The 16,155-nt window shown below is 42.7% G+C and overlaps 1 protein-coding gene across 1 annotated transcript; it reads right to left on the bottom strand.

Annotated features, from left to right (window-relative positions):
- Nucleotides 1–5,367: 5,367 nt before the first annotated feature.
- paqr9 (progestin and adipoQ receptor family member 9) lies at nucleotides 5,368–10,441 on the bottom strand. Its single transcript, XM_073828166.1, has one exon. It carries the CDS (start codon nucleotides 9,156–9,158, stop codon nucleotides 8,034–8,036), a length of 1,125 nt encoding a protein of 374 aa, XP_073684267.1. The 5' UTR covers nucleotides 9,159–10,441; the 3' UTR covers nucleotides 5,368–8,033.
- Between the last annotated feature and the right edge of the window lie 5,714 nt (nucleotides 10,442–16,155).

Below are 16,155 nucleotides of genomic sequence, written 5' to 3' on the forward strand. Positions count from 1 at the left end.
ACGGGGTACACAGTCCAGAGTCATACACAGGCAATCCAATCCAGAGAAACACGCTTAGAATAATGACCATGGGAACAATTAGACTTCGCAAGGTGGCTGTGTGTGAGAGTGGCTTAAATGCAGTCAGTAAATGTGAAACAGGTGTTTGCAGCAATCAGATCAGTGGGAAATGAGGAACAGATGTGTGCAGTGATTGGTGCAGTGGCTTATGGGGATTGTAGTCCATGAAGTGTGGTGCAAGAGTTCATGATGACAGGGAAGACCAGATACGTTACATAGCCCCTCCGCAAGGAGCGGCTTCCAGACGCTCTAACCACCTTAACCATCTTGAGGGTGGTGGAGCGGAGGCGGAACAGGGGGAGGGATGGAGGGCCAGGTCCATGTAGTGGTACTGGAACCACGAAATGAGGCGGAGCCGACGGAGGGAGAAGCCATGGAGGAGGAAGGGTTGGCTCCTGCATGGGGCCGACCGACGGAGGTGGAGCCGGTGGAGCCCGAGGCGGAACCGGAGAGTCGATGGTCCTGGGCGACACAGAGGATCCGGAGGGCCAAGGCGGAACCCAAGGCTCTGGCGACCCCGGCGGAGATGGAGGTCCGGAGGTACGCAGCGGAGCCGGAGTGACAGAGGATCGAGGCTGTGCCCACGGGAGGGAGGAGGTCCACAGAGCCGGCAGGACGGAGTGACGAGGCGCAGCCGGAGGAGTAGAGTCCAGAGGCGAAGGTGGGGTGACGACTGACCGGGGCGGAGCCGGAGAGACGATGGAGCCCGGAGGAGCTGTTGGGCCGACGGCCGACAACGGAGACGAGGGAGCACAGAGCCGGGGTGGAGCCGCAGGGTCGGAGGACCGAGGTGGAGTCCAGGACTCTGAGACTGGAGGTGATGGTGAGGGGTCCTTCAGTCTGGACACCGATGGCGACTGGCAGTCCCACGGCCAGTCCTCTGCACCGAAGGTGGGATGTGGGTGAGCAGAGGGACTGTCAGGAGACAGAGGTGGCAGGACTGGAGCAGCAGGGAGGGTGGGTGGGAACAGTCCATGCTTGAGCTCCGTGACCAGAACCGGGCAGACAGGAATCTCAGGACGACTGGATGTAACCAGCGGAGTCTCTGAAAGGCTGGGCGGAACCAGCGGAGGCTCTGGAAGGCTGGGCTGAACCAGCGGAGGCTCTGGAAGGCAGGGCTGAACCAGCGGGGTCTCTGGAAGGCAGGGCTGAATCAGCGGAGTGTCTGGAAGGCTGGGCGGAACCAGCGGAGACTCTGGTAGGCTGGGCGGAACCAGCGGAGTCTCTGGAAGGCAGGGCTGAATCAGCGGAGTGTCTGGAAGGCTGGGCGGAACCAGCGGAGTGTCTGGAAGGCTGGGCTGAATCAGCGGAGTCTCTGGAAGGCTGGGCGGAACCAGCGGAGTCTCTGGAAGGCTGGGCGGAACCAGCGGAGTCTCTGGACGACGCTCTTGTGAAGCGGGCTCTGGACGACGCTCTTGAGGAGCGGGCTCTGGAGAACTGGACGACCCCAGCGGAGATTCAGGAGGGCTGGGCGTCTCCAGCGGAGACTCTGGAAGAGCAGGCTCTGAGCGAGCGGTCACTGGAGGGCGCTCTGGCGGCGCAGTCACTGGAGGGCGCTCTGGCGGCGCAGTCACTGGAGGGCGCTCTGGCGGCGCAGTCACTGGAGGGCGCTCTGGCGGCGCAGTCACTGGAGGGCGCTCTGGCGGCGCAGTCACTGGAGGGCGCTCTGGCGGCGCAGTCACTGGAGGGCGCTCTGGCGGCGCAGTCACTGGAGGGCGCTCTGGCGGCGCAGTCACTGGAGGGCGCTCTGGCGGCGCAGTCACTGGAGGGCGCTCTGGCGGCGCAGTCACTGGAGGGCGCTCTGGCGGCGCAGTCACTGGAGGGCGCTCTGGCGGCGCAGTCACTGGAGGGCTGGTTGGGAGACCAGCTGCTCGAGCCGACAGCAGCGGTGGGTCCTCCACGCTAGAAATTAGCCTTTGCCACCCCGTGGTAAAGTGTGGCTGCTGTGGTTCTGGGCTAGCAGACCTCTTGTGCTGTGGCTCTTCTAGAACTCTCACAGTAAGCGGAGAGCCGCATAACACCAACGCATAATTCATAAAGTCCTCCACCGAACACCTAAATTCCCCTCCAGGCAACAGCGATTTAATGGGTTCATTGAGTCCAAAACGGAATAAGTCCCTCAGCCATACTTCATCGTAAAAAGGTACTTGAAGTGATAACCTACGAAACTGTAGTACATAATCCTCAATGGGAAGATCTTCCTGTCGGAGGAGCAGAAGTTGGTCGACTGGGTCCATGATGATGCTGGGGTGAAACAAAGCCGCTGGATCCTGGTTTGGCGAAGTCTTCTGTCACAAGGAGGAGTCAGAGACGTGCGGATCCAATTGCAAGGCTTTATTTAGAATGGTAAACAGGCAGGAGTAAACGCCAGAAAACAGGAACAACGTAGGTAATCCGGGAAACAGTTCAATACTCAAGCCTTGGTCACAATGGCAGGCAGCAGGAATCAATAACGGGGTACACAGTCCAGAGTCATACACAAATAATCCAACAATGGCAGGCAGCAGGAATCAACAACGGGGTACACAGTCCAGAGTCATACACAAATAATCCAACAATGGCAGGCAGCAGGAATCAACAACGGGGTACACAGTCCAGAGTCATACACAGGCAATCCAATCCAGAGAAACACGCTTAGAATAATGACCATGGGAACAATTAGACTTCGCAAGGTGGCTGTGTGTGAGAGTGGCTTAAATGCAGTCAGTAAATGTGAAACAGGTGTTTGCAGCAATCAGATCAGTGGGAAATGAGGAACAGATGTGTGCAGTGATTGGTGCAGTGGCTTATGGGGATTGTAGTCCATGAAGTGTGGTGCAAGAGTTCATGATGACAGGGAAGACCAGATACGTTACACAGTCCACAAGAGAAAATAATAGTTCAATTTATATAAAAAAAAAAAATGACCCTGTTCAAAAGGTTACATACACTTGATTCTTAATACTGTTTTTTAGTGGGTCCCTTGTTTGTCCTGAACAGTTAAACTGCCCGCTGTTCTTCAGAAAAATCCTTCAGGTCCCACAAATTTTTTGTTTTTTCAGCATTTTTGTGTATTTGAACCCTTTCCAGCAATGACTGTATGATTCTGAGATCCATCCTTTCACACTGGGGACAACTGAGGGACTCATATGCAACTATTACAGAAGGTTCAAACGCTCACTGATGCTCCTGAAGGAAAAACACTGCATTAAGAGCCAGGGGGTTAAAACGTTTTGTATTTAAAGATCAGGGTAAATTTAACTTATTTTCTCTTCTGGGGAACATGTCTCCTGTAGCTTCTGAAGGGAAGTACTAAATTAAATTAATATGATAATTAGGCAAAAGAAGAAAAATTTAAACATCTTCACTCCGTTCAAAAGTTTACATCCACAGTCATTGTTGGAAAGGGTTCAAATACGCAAAAACACTACAAAAAACAAAGAATCTGTGGAAACTGCAGGCAGTTTAACTGTTCAGGACAAACAAGGGACTCATGAACAACTATCACTAAAAAAAATACAGCTGTGAATCATTTAGGTAAGTGCACAGTATTAAGAATCAGCTGTATGTTACAGTTTTTTACGCTCTTATAAAACATCTCTTAGGATACATTTATTTGATCCAGAAATACATAAAATATTGTCAAATATATTACAATTTAGAGGAACTGATTTCTGTTTTCATATATTTATTGTAATTTATTCCTGTGATGGCAAAGCTATACTCCAATCTTCAGCATCACATGATCCTTGGGTTGAAGGTCCAAATTGCAGATTCAGTGCAGATTCAATGGGCTCTACACAAAGCAAGACAAGCATTTGTGGTTAAAAAGTATACAAATTAGTATTTTTCTTTGCACCTTCAACCCATTGGCCACCATTGCAGTCCACAATATGGAGAAAAATCCTGGAATGTTTTCCTCAAAAACTTTAATTTAATTCAACTGAAGAAAGAAAGAAATGAAGATCTTGGATGACATAGGGGTGAGTAAATTATCTGGAAATTTTCATTCTGGGAGTTAACTTGTCCTTCAGTATCAGCGATAATAAATTTGTGCTGCTTACCATGCAGGATTCTTTTCATGAATAGTAGGAAAACATATAATGTGTCTTTATAAATATAATATAATTTTAATATAATATATAATTTATCTTAAAAAATCTGATTGAATCATACCTTTTAAACCAATGAAGGATTCTTTTCATGAATAGTAGGAAAACATATAATGTGTCTTTTATAAATATAATATTATTTTAATATAAAATATAATTTATCTTAAAAAATCTGATTGAATCATACCTTTTAAACGCTACTGTTATTTTACTGTACTCTCTGTAAAAACAATCATGTCATGACATGCATGTTTTGACAACAAGGTGCAAAGAGCCACAGAGGATTTCCTCCTTGAACTAAGTGTTCCAGGCCAATAGAAAACAAACAGCTATATGTCTCCATCAAGTGGACACATGTAGAATGAGATGCTGTGTATAGTGTCTGCAGTGTGCTGGAAAGGAGCCAAACCACACAAAAAACGACAAAAAAAAAACAAAAAAAAAACCCGGAAATGTATCCCTCTATTCATTTACCTTTCACATTCAAGACTGTCTCACACTATTGTGTATCGGAGGATCTGTGGTCATTGCTGCATATCCAGGATATAGCCTGTTTTTGTGTTTCGCGCTTTGGTGTTTCACTTCATAAACCATGTAGACATAAGTAGCGAGGGGACGGCCTTCTCTGTGACATAAGAGTCCCAGCTGCTCCTAGTCATTCACTCACAAACACACACATACACACACACACACACACACACACACACACCCACACAGACACAGACACAGACACAGACACAGACACAGACAGACACACACACACACAGACACACACACACACACACACACACACACACACACACAGACACAGACACAGACACAGACACACACACACACACACAGACACACACACAGACACACACACACACACACACACACACACACACACACACACACACAGACACAGACACAGACACAGACACACAGACACACAGACACACACACACACACACACACACACACACACACAGACACAGACACACAGACACACAGACACACAGACACACACACACACACACACACACACACACACACACGGATATGTAAATGCAAATACAGGCAAATTCACACCTGCAGACATGGAAATGTGAACATGACATCCTTCTCTCAAAGGATTTCTCAGCTTAACATTGAACTCAAAGCACTTATTTTAGTGATATCAACACATCTCATTCACACATGAAAAAATACATTCTTTTTTAAAGAAACACAAACCTGACATTCACCATTTTAATTTATTCTCTATTTTTCATTTTGATACAGATTGAAATAGAAGCGGTACAATATATTAATATCCACTAAACTGATAGGTATTCTAGTTTCATGTTCAAGCCTATATCTTAATAAATAAGATTTATTAGCATGATCTACCAAAGTAAACCATAATTATACACTCACACTACAGCAGTGGGCATACAGCATAGTTTCCAGTGCATTAAGACTATAATCCGTCTTCTCCCCTGAGAACTAAACTGTTCTAGACAAACTGTTCTAGAACTAGAATTTCTAATCAAGCTGTTTTAAACACAGTTTTGAAATATTCATATTTTGGTGTTTTCTCCAAAGCGAGTATATTTAATGCAGGTTTAGTCTTTTGTACATTTGATCTGTAGAGTATAACTATATGTCTTATTACAGGTGTGAGGTGTTAGCAGAAGTAGAGCAAGAAACAGCACAAAGTTGACAGACCTGCATGATGGCAAACAAAACTCGCGAACAGTCCAACAACGCTCTGTCAATACTAAAAACTTGTCTGATTTTGTAGACAACCCAGCTCAATATATTAAAACAAGGCTTTAGATATACACTGGGTCCCTGTAAAGATCACAGACTAGAACAGAAACATTAGGTCATTTATGTGCAAATCATATATTCTGTCTAGATTTTAATACTACGCTTGTGCAACACAGTGCAATGTAACAAACTACTTATCTCATTATACAATAAAAACAATATTAAGTATGAGGCTTTAAAGCTTAAAAGTAAAAGACTAACAATTGAACAAATGAATCCCTGTGATTGATGAAACACAAAAAACTATGTCCTCACACCTATTGCAACTATTCGGCCTGCCTGACTTTAAAATTTGAGGACAGAACAAGACATAACATTTTTTTGACAGCCACAACATCTGATTCATCAATGACCTTAATTAGTCATTCACAGTAACAGAAGGACATGTTCACACAGGAAATTCACAAATATTGTTAAACCACACCAAACTCTCAGACTAAATAACCTGTATGTTTTGTCAACAGGTATGTCTCTAAAGCACTTAACACACTCTTTAAAAGAGCACCATTTACTGAAAGTGTCTGATTGGATGAAAGAAATTCAACTACCCCGCAGAAAGACGCTGAACACAGCCAGCTAGTAGCACTTTCTAGTCTATATTACTAACAACTACGGTTTACCAGACATTTTTGTGTAGCCCATAACTACAGTTAACCTGTGTCTTCAAAACTGGCCTTTACAGTAAAAACAGTACTTGTTGATATGTTTTCTTAACAATGATATGGCTTTGTTTTTCTCTTTTCAGTCTTACCACCAAGGCCTTCAACCAAATGTCAAGTCATAGAGAACGTATACGATCAATAGCAATGCATAGTTACGGTAGATTAGGATATAGCATTTCAACTGAAATCTACAGTTACTACCTTTGCTGCCACACATCTTAATTAAAGTCTATAATTAATAATAATGATAATAAGTGAAACGCAACGTTCAGTAAAAACTGTGAAGGGTGTAGTTTAGCACTGCAGTGATGTACAGCAGCATGAAACTCCACCCCTCTCATTTCCCTTTGCTTCAAACACTTTGGCTGAAGCTATTTGTGTTTGTCAGCACATCCTGTTTAAAGGGTTTGTTAAAAAAGAGGGAGGAAATGTGAGTGGGCGGATGAGAGAAAAACCGAGACAGTGATAGATAATAGACTGAGAAACAAAATTTCAATGATGAAGAGTGTTACAATATAAGGTGCCCCAGTAAAAGCTTAATAATGCCTCTAATCCCTCTTCAGTGAAACTTATGAGAACTTTCTGGAACCAAAAAGTAAGCTCAACAATACAGCCCCTGGGGAGCAAATGTGGCAGAGTCAGCTTGCTGATTACAGAGCAGCAGGGACTTTGACCACCTGACAACAAAAAAACAGCCTCCCTTTAAAGTCCTTACAATGAAAAACCTGCTAAAACATTCACATTTTTGTCAATATAATGCCTACTGTGCACTTTTTTTCAGTGGCCATATCAAACTTAAAGGGACAGTTCAACCAAAAATTGTAATTGTGGCATCATTTACTCACCCTCATTTCATTACAAACCTTTCTTTCTTCTAAGGAACGTGAAAGGATTCAAATTTGATCTTGACTTGGAATATACCAGTGTAGACATATGGATTCATTTCATGATACATTTATCTCTTTCCTGGAGCTCGAAAGTTTTGGGTCCCATTAATAAAAATACAAATATCTTGTGCTTTGCAAAAGAAAGAAAGCCATGTGAGTTCTGTGACAACATGAGGGTCAGTAAATAATGACATTTATTGTTTCTGGATGACCGACCCCTGTTGAAAAAAACAACATATGTTGGTTAGGTATGTTTTGAAACATGTAAGCCGGTTTGAGCTGATTTAAGATTATCCGGAGCTGGTCCCTAGCAGGAGCTAGTTGCTTAGGACCAGCACCTGACCAGTTTAAAACCAGTTCATAACCAGCTCTGGACACAGTTTAAACCAGCTGCCATGTTTCAAAACATACCTAACCAGCATATGCTCAATTCTTTCAACAGGGACCCCTTTTAAAATGATTGAAATGACAGTTCATACAGCAGAAATCATTAAAACATTGTTCAAAAATCAACTGTAAACCTGACCAGCATGCACTTCCTAATGTCTCTTTAGCTTTTTTTGCTCTGGTCCGTAGATCTGATATGCCTGCCAGCCAAACAAGCCTATGATGCATGCTATGCACCCCTGCAGGAGCACCATGACCCCATAGGTGGACCACAATGTTGGTCCAGGGAGCCTAGGTGGCGTTGCAGGTGATAGTATCAAAGTTGGGTTGAGAAGCAGGGCCTGCATCTCCACTTTGATCATTTGCAGCTCATCCAGGATCGAAAGGAAGGTGCAGCAATGGAACCACTGATGGCTGTGACCCCAGATATCAAAGTTCCCTGGTGAAAAACGTTCTGGGATCTTACTGATATTGAAGATGGCAGATACCACCAGCCAAAAGCAGTGGCGGTAGAAGAAGGCAGCCATGGTGGAGAAGAGTTGAGGGGAGGAGGATGACAGAGAGCGTACAGAGGTACTTTGAAGACGGTAGAAGACAGGAGTAGAGGAGATGAAAAACGGAAGGAGGAAGACAAGGGTGCGGACAGCATAGCGGTATTTCCGCCAGCACTGTCTGGTGTTGCAGCAGGTGACGACGCATATGATAGCGACCAGGCAGGAGGATGGGATGTACAGGCTTTCAAAGAACAACTGGAACAGAGTGGGAGAAGATGCAGAGGGCCAAGCCTCTTCATCAACGTTCAGGCTTTTTCTTTGGGTAGAGTTAGGTGCACCGAATCCAATATCTGGTATTCCTGCTTGGGGATGGATGTAGTAGTAATACGCCAGTGAGGAACCCACCGTATACGCACTGATAGTCCCATAGTCCACGAAGAAACAGATTTCACGTATGATGAGTGACATGGAGTTGAGAAGATGAGCCAGACTGCTGCCTAGCAGCAGGTACAACACCCCCAGGAAGTAGTTCCAGAAAGGGTAGAAAAAAGGATTGCTGGGTTCCGGCGATCCTTCCCACATGAAAACCTCCAGAAAGTGAAAGGCGAACACAAAGATGGGAAGGAAGTGTGTCCAGAAGTTTCCGGTCTCATTGGTGGGACGAAAAGCAGAGGCTAGGCACTGCCGTAGGCTGTAGTTGGGGAAACGATACCCAGACAGAATGAAGTTCTCAGTCACTCTTGGTGGAACGTCAGTGTGACGTAATAATGGAAGTGACCACATGGTTGGACCGTAAGGTAAATTCACTGAAGAGCAATAAAAATATCTCCTGAGCTTAGAATCATTGCTGAAGTAGATTCATTGAATTGGTAGCATGTTGTAGGCAGTCAATAAATAACTAGTAGGCTATTGCTTACAGAACGCTTGACTATCAATCTGTATGACATCACAGAGACATGTCAAACTGTCATTTTAATAATCCTTTAGAAGCAGTTCTTGTGCAGATTTCAGCTGGCAAAGGCAAATCCCATGGCTCCATACAAATCCCAACAGCATGTGCACCGTGAAATGACTGTGGTTTTAGCAAGAATAAATAATCCTGCGGTTGCAAGTGCAAAGGTCAATGGCTCCAGGGTCCATTTTTTCCGTTAGCTCAAGTCTTTTAAGTTAAGCTGTGGTATATTGGTTTTAAAACAATTATGCCAGCAATCGTTGAGGACGCTTATATAGAGACCACTGTTCAAGTCTTCCAAGTTTACGATCCGGCCGTGACGTTCATGTCACCTGAGGTCCACACGACTTCGGTCACATATATGATCAAACAGTAAGCTTGTTTTTCAGTGCTGAAGGTCTATTTTGCTTCTCACTGCGGCTGCATCTCTCCTGCATTAAAGCTTTTGAAAGTAGGTCATGTGGGACACGCTCGGGCACCGGCCGGTCTCTGAAAACGAGCGTCACCCCTCCGTGTATTATTCATGCTCCGCCGTGCATAATTCATCGGTCAGATTATCGCGTGCTGTCTCATATGAAGATGCACTACTGTAAATTAGTAGCTGGTCTCGAAAACAGTCGTTTCAGGCAGTCTCACGGTGGTGTTTTACCTCAGAACGAGAACAGAGAACATTTCTCACCATTCAGCTGTCTATGCGGCGGCTAATTCCTCTATTTTCGCCCATGTTAAGAGCAGTTGTGCTGGTTTGAGCGTCTCTTCGCTCGACATTCGCATTGCGGTGCTGTGTGATCCGGCACAGGCTTTTTCCAGGAAGGAGATATTTCGTTTCTGCTCGACAGCACTTCTAAATAAACAGTCAACCGGCGTCCAGTCCCTTTATCATTAGATTGCCCTTGACTTCTTGCTCAAATGCCGGCTGTGAGGTGCTGTAGGACTATCTGCCGCTCTCTTGTCCGGCCGTTACTTAATCAGGATAAAAGCGTCCGTGTTGCCAGCTCCGGCAAAGCAGCGCAGCTCTGGTAACAAACGTGATGTGTGTTTTGTAGTCATAGGAGCTGTATGACTTCTTTAGAAGTGTACAAAAATTTATCCGTCTGCAGTCTGTCTCCCTCTCTATATCTCTCTCTCTCACACAGACACTTATGTATCTCTATCTTTCTCCCCCACCCGCTAAGCATAGCCGAAGGCTATGGCATTTACAGACTAGCTTCTGACATAACTGATTTCAATAGTGTTACAGGCCTTATTTTACTGCAAAGGGTATATACTTTACAGTAAGTCAAATAGCAGTTTTGTATTGTAGGGAAAACATCTGTTTTAAACTTTAAACATTTTGACCAATTGGGCAAGCAGTTTTAAATAGCTAGCTAACAGGCTGTTTAAACTACTTCATATTTTGTATAAATAGTCGCTATGATACATTGTAGTCAGCTGTACATTAATATACATCTCCTAAGTACACGTGCAACAATATCCGTTGTGTCACATGTGGGCAAAAATCGGAAGTGTTACAGTGTAAACGCATCCTTATTTACACATTACAGTGCTAACTGAAGTTTCTCACTCTGCCTTTTAAGAAATATATACTGTGCTGTATCCTGTACTGTGGTGGTGTATTAATACTAATGTACTTATATATAAAGTGCATTTTTAAAAAGCATATGTTTTTCACCTTTAATAGACAGAACAGTAGGAGGAGACAGGAAACATTGGAAGAGGGGGGGGGGACAGGAACTCAAACTTATGTTTGGAATTCAGGAATTCAATTGTTTTAGCTTCTAAACAATAAAACACAATTTGATTCATCCATTAGGCCTACACATACTCATTATTTCTAGGCAGCCTGAACTCTTCATAATGACACCACTCTGTGACAGTAAACAGCACACTGTTAACCTGTTAGCTTCTTTGTTAAATTATGCACAACACACACCCATCTGAACTCCTCCTGAGTCCTCTGTCCTCCAGCATAAAGCAGCCTATAGTGTCCTCCTGTAACCATGACAGGTGGCCCTATGATGGGCAGTGAGTTGTAAGAATAGTGCTATCATTAGTGAATATTGATTTTTTACACAGGCCAGCTGTTGGGCCAGCTGGCCGAATGGACAGCAAATGTCTGGTTGTGCTGATTTCGGATTATTTCTAAAGCATGTTGTGATGGGACAGTATTGGTTATTTGTCATTGGTCACTACAGTATAATAATCATGCTCTCATATCATAAACACCATCACTTTTGGAAAAGTAGCAGTGGTAGTAGTATTTTAAAAAGTAAAATATGAATTACACTTCTATATTTTAAGTCTTTCTCATGCGCTTCGGCACCTCTGAAGATCGTATTTTATTTAGAAACTTTAATAAAATATTTACCATGTTTTCCTGTCATTTAAATGTGAATAGGTCAGCTGAATAGGCCGCACTGTAGTTCTCACATTAAGTTTTTAATACTGTGCAACATGGCATGCAGAATACTACCATTTTAGGAGCAATATCATAAAAATGCCATTTAGATTTTTATGTTTATGCGTATATATGTGAACCCATGTGTACAGTTGAAATGAAAAGTTTACATATACCTTACAGAAATATGCAAAATGTTATTTTTCATACAAACTGCGTGTCATTTTTTTTATTTCGTACTGACCTGAAGATATTTCGCGTAAAAGATGTCATCATGTACTGCCCTCCAAAAGCAGAGTGCAGTAACTACGCCAACACTGAAACAGAAAAATGTCTTTAAAGTTTTTACAGCAGCTAGTCAAACATGTTGAAATTCTGTTGAAAAACTCTTGTTTCTATGAAACGGGACACAATTTAACCAGACTTTGCCACAAGACAAAACAGATGTCACAAAGTCCATTTTAAGCCTTAACTCAATTTTGACCAAATGTGTAGTTACTGCGCTTTGCCTTTGGAGGGCAGTGTAGTCCACAAGAGAAAATAATAGGTGAATTTATAAAAAATGACCCGTTTTCAGCATTTTTGTGCATTTGAACCCTTTTCATCAATGACTATTAATCATTGTTGAATGATTTTGAGATCCATCTTTTCACACTGAGACACTCATATGCAACTATTACAGAAGGTTTAAACGCTCACCGATGCTTCAGAAGTAAACACAATGCATTTATAGCCAGGGGTGTAAACTTTTGAACAGAATAAAGATGTGTACGTTTTTCTTATTTTGCCTAAATATCATATTGTTTTCATTTAGTACTGCCCTTCAGATGCTACAGAAGATGCTTACATGTTTCCCAGAAGACAAAATAAGTCACATTTACCCTGATCGTCAAGGATAACTATCACTTAAAAAAAACAAACAGCTGTGGATCATTGCGTTAACAACACAGCAGAGTTGTGAACTCGAGTCCATGACTCGGGACTCGACTCGGACTGGAATCCCAAATTTGATGACTTGTGACTTGACTTGACATAATCAAAAAAGACTTGGGACTCGACTTAGACTTTGACAGCAATGACTCGAGACTTGACTTGGACTTGAACCCTGTGACTCGGCAAGTCTTTACTTCTAAAAAAAAAAAAACTTTGGAGAGTTCTGATCAAATGGGAAGGTTACTGAAGTGTATAATCACACTGGAATGATTAGTGCAGCTTTTGGCACTGAGCCAGAGAGGGACTCGCTAAGTGAGCGTTTGTATTCATCCATATAATAGGATATTTAATGTTTTAGGGGCTGTTCACATGTCGCGCCTAAAAACGTGTGGAAATCGCTATGCGCGCCAAATTCTTTTTCTTTCCAAACCGCTCTGTAGCTTGCGCTCCTTTGGCGTAGGCCAACCATGACCTGCACTCTCCATAATGTTTCAGCAAAGGATAAATGGATTTCCAGCATTAAAAATCGCTTGCAGTTGCTCTGCTATTAAATTTATTTAAAGGTCCCATATTGTACACATTTCTGGAGGTTTATTTTAGTTGTTGATGTCCTTAAGAATATATATTTGCGGTATAAGTGCCAAAATCCATCTCAATATATTTTTACAGCTCCTTTTTTAGGAGCTCTGTCAAAAACAGGTCGATTTTGGCCCATCTAATTAATATTCATGAGCCTCTCTTCTGATTGGCCTGTTGTTTTCTGAGTGACGCACAACCAGGCCAATCACAGGTAACTACGGTCATGTATGCTGTAAGCGTAAGCGAGCTCAGAGCGCTGATACTCAACAGGATATTTCAGAATGATCATTAATGTTTTTTCTTTTTCAAACACCGAATGCAGTAAGCTACATAACTGTTGCTTTAGTAAAGCCCCTTTCACAATGCGCGCTGATTCTGGAAAATTACGGGAACGAGCGCTGTGTGAACAAAAGCCAGAGCCATAAAGGCAGTGTTGTAGTAATGATGCACGTTATCAAGCGACTCTTCACGACAAAAAATACGTGCAAAGTGGAATGAAGCAGCGATCATCAGGCAGAGCCAGCTCCTCACTATCAGCGCTGAAGCACAGTTTGTTCAGGTTAGTTTCAGTTTAGTGAAACGTACGCGTCGCATTACATCTCACATCCAAACGTCACATGTCTTTATGGTTTGTGTGTAAAGCACGCACAGATTCCGGAAAACAACTGTGAATGAACCAAATTAAACAATTCCGGAACAAATCGTGGGACACATTATGCGTGTATTTACCGGAATCGCTGTGTGAAAGAGGCTGAAGTTGACGTGCCACTGGTCTCTTATATTCACGTTGTTCTGAAGCCTGTGTAATGATCGTAGCTTGACATCTATCGACTGAACAGGGTTTTCTCCACTTGTTTTCGTGTTGTTGTTGCTCAATAATGGAATGGATGCGTTGTTGTCTGGGGGTTTGACAAAAGGAGGGTGGGACGTTGGTTGGTGACTGAAGGCGGTGACTTGAGTCGATCGGACGTCACATCGTTACGGAAGTCACAGCTGCTCCTGAAAATGAACAGCTACTTTAAGCAGGCTGTGTGCAGTTTACTGTGGATTGACTGTTTTGAAACTCATAGGGTAGTTACATAGCCCCTAGACCTTAGTTATCATGAAAAAAGCCAGGAAATTTTGATTTTGACAATATAGGACCTTTAAAAATGGTTATTCCTGTACAGCTATGATAAGCTGTTTCTCCAACTTGGCAGTGCTTTCAATGTTTTTAAGGGAAAAGAAAAAGCGGATTGGTTGGTTCTTGTCACATGACCTGCGGTCTTTTGCGCGCTCAAGTTTATTTCAAATGTAGACGCGTGGTATGCACGCTCATAATGGCCCACGGAACGTTGGCTAAACGTCTGATGCATATGGTACACTTAACTGGAAACACTTCAGGAATGTCGAAGTCGTCCTCTGATTAGTTGAATTTGATCGGATATACGGAACACGCGAGTGTCGCGTTTATTTTCGGTCCACCGGGAAACAAAGTGCAGACTGATTTACTCGGCGTTTTGCTAAAGGTGCTTATGCAGACGTCGTTGTTGTTATACACATTTGCGACGTTCGCGAACAAATTACTGACTTACTGCTTGTTCTCCCTCTTCTTCGTTAACTTTCAATGCCGGGTATTTCAATGACTGACTTGTTGCACGCCAGTCTGTTGTTGTGGGGGCATTTCTACACCCCGAAACGTGACGCTGAACGAAACGAACTGTGATTGGTTGTTTGACATGTCGGTCAAACGGTCTTATGGGCGGGCCTTGGCCAATTAAAGCTACCATGAATTCCAGACCTTCAGCCGTCAGTCTGAAGGTCTGGCTACGCGAGACTATGAGCGCGCATACCACGCGTCTACATTTAAAAGTGAGTACGTAAAAGACACTACATGTGAACGGCCCCTTAGACATTTAAATAAAGCATAATCACTATAAACCACTAATAATAATAATAATAATAATAATCATAATAATACAAGCCATGTAAATTGAAATAGCCGAATAATTGGCTAAACATTTAAAAAATATATAAACTGTATATATATATATATATATATATATTCCCCATGTGAAATATGTAGCCAACATATAACGTTTACTCTATTCTTCCTGTTTACCAGCCACTCACTTTCATGTCTTTAAAGAAGTTAATTCATGATAAATGAATGTCTATATTACCTATTAACAAGTGATTAAATATTTGACTCAACTGATTCATTAAAATTAAATATCTTTAACAAATGAAACAGTGGACTTAAAATAATTTATTAATTCAATTAGGCCTAAATTTGTATACAAACAGTGATTAATTCCTCAATAAAAACCACTAATAATTATAGCCTATCTTTTATAATTATACCTACTATAGACTATTATTGACTTTAAATTTACTGTAGTAATTAATACAGAGGGCAATCATTTGGGCAAACAGCACTAGTGACGTATTTAGGACTTAAAGTTGAGGACTTGCATCTCGACTTGGACTTGCTCGTCTTGACTTGGGACTTGACTCGGGACTTGACTTGAGACTTGACTTGAGACCTTTATTTTGGTAAATAATTAACATTTTGCAGATTCCACAAGGTGTATCTAAACTTTTGACTTTAACTGTATTTATGCTGTATTTACTCTTTTCATGGTGATCTTTGGCTGATTAGGGGGTGGGCTTTGCTGTGTGGCAGCTGCTCGCTGATTGACTGACTGCTGTGTATTTGGTGACCACCTGCCTGAGGATTAGCAGGGAAGGCTTCTGTGGGTATTTAAGTATACTAGTTTATAGATGAAATGGAAGATGAATTCAGTGCCTGTGAAGGTGAAACAGGAGTAGGTGCAGCAATGAAAAAGATCAGATGTGTTACCATTGCTATGAGATGAAAACCACAGATTTCACCCTTCAGCAGAGTACATGCTTCACATACAATACAGAACAAAACC

This window comes from Garra rufa, chromosome 22 (assembly GCF_049309525.1).
Source record: "Garra rufa chromosome 22, GarRuf1.0, whole genome shotgun sequence".
Lineage (NCBI taxonomy): Eukaryota > Metazoa > Chordata > Actinopteri > Cypriniformes > Cyprinidae > Garra > Garra rufa.

Coding starts and splice junctions, on each gene's coding strand:
- paqr9 (XM_073828166.1), bottom strand. CDS start 9,158: ATGTGGTCACTTCCATTATTACGTCACACTGACGTTCCACCAAGAGTG.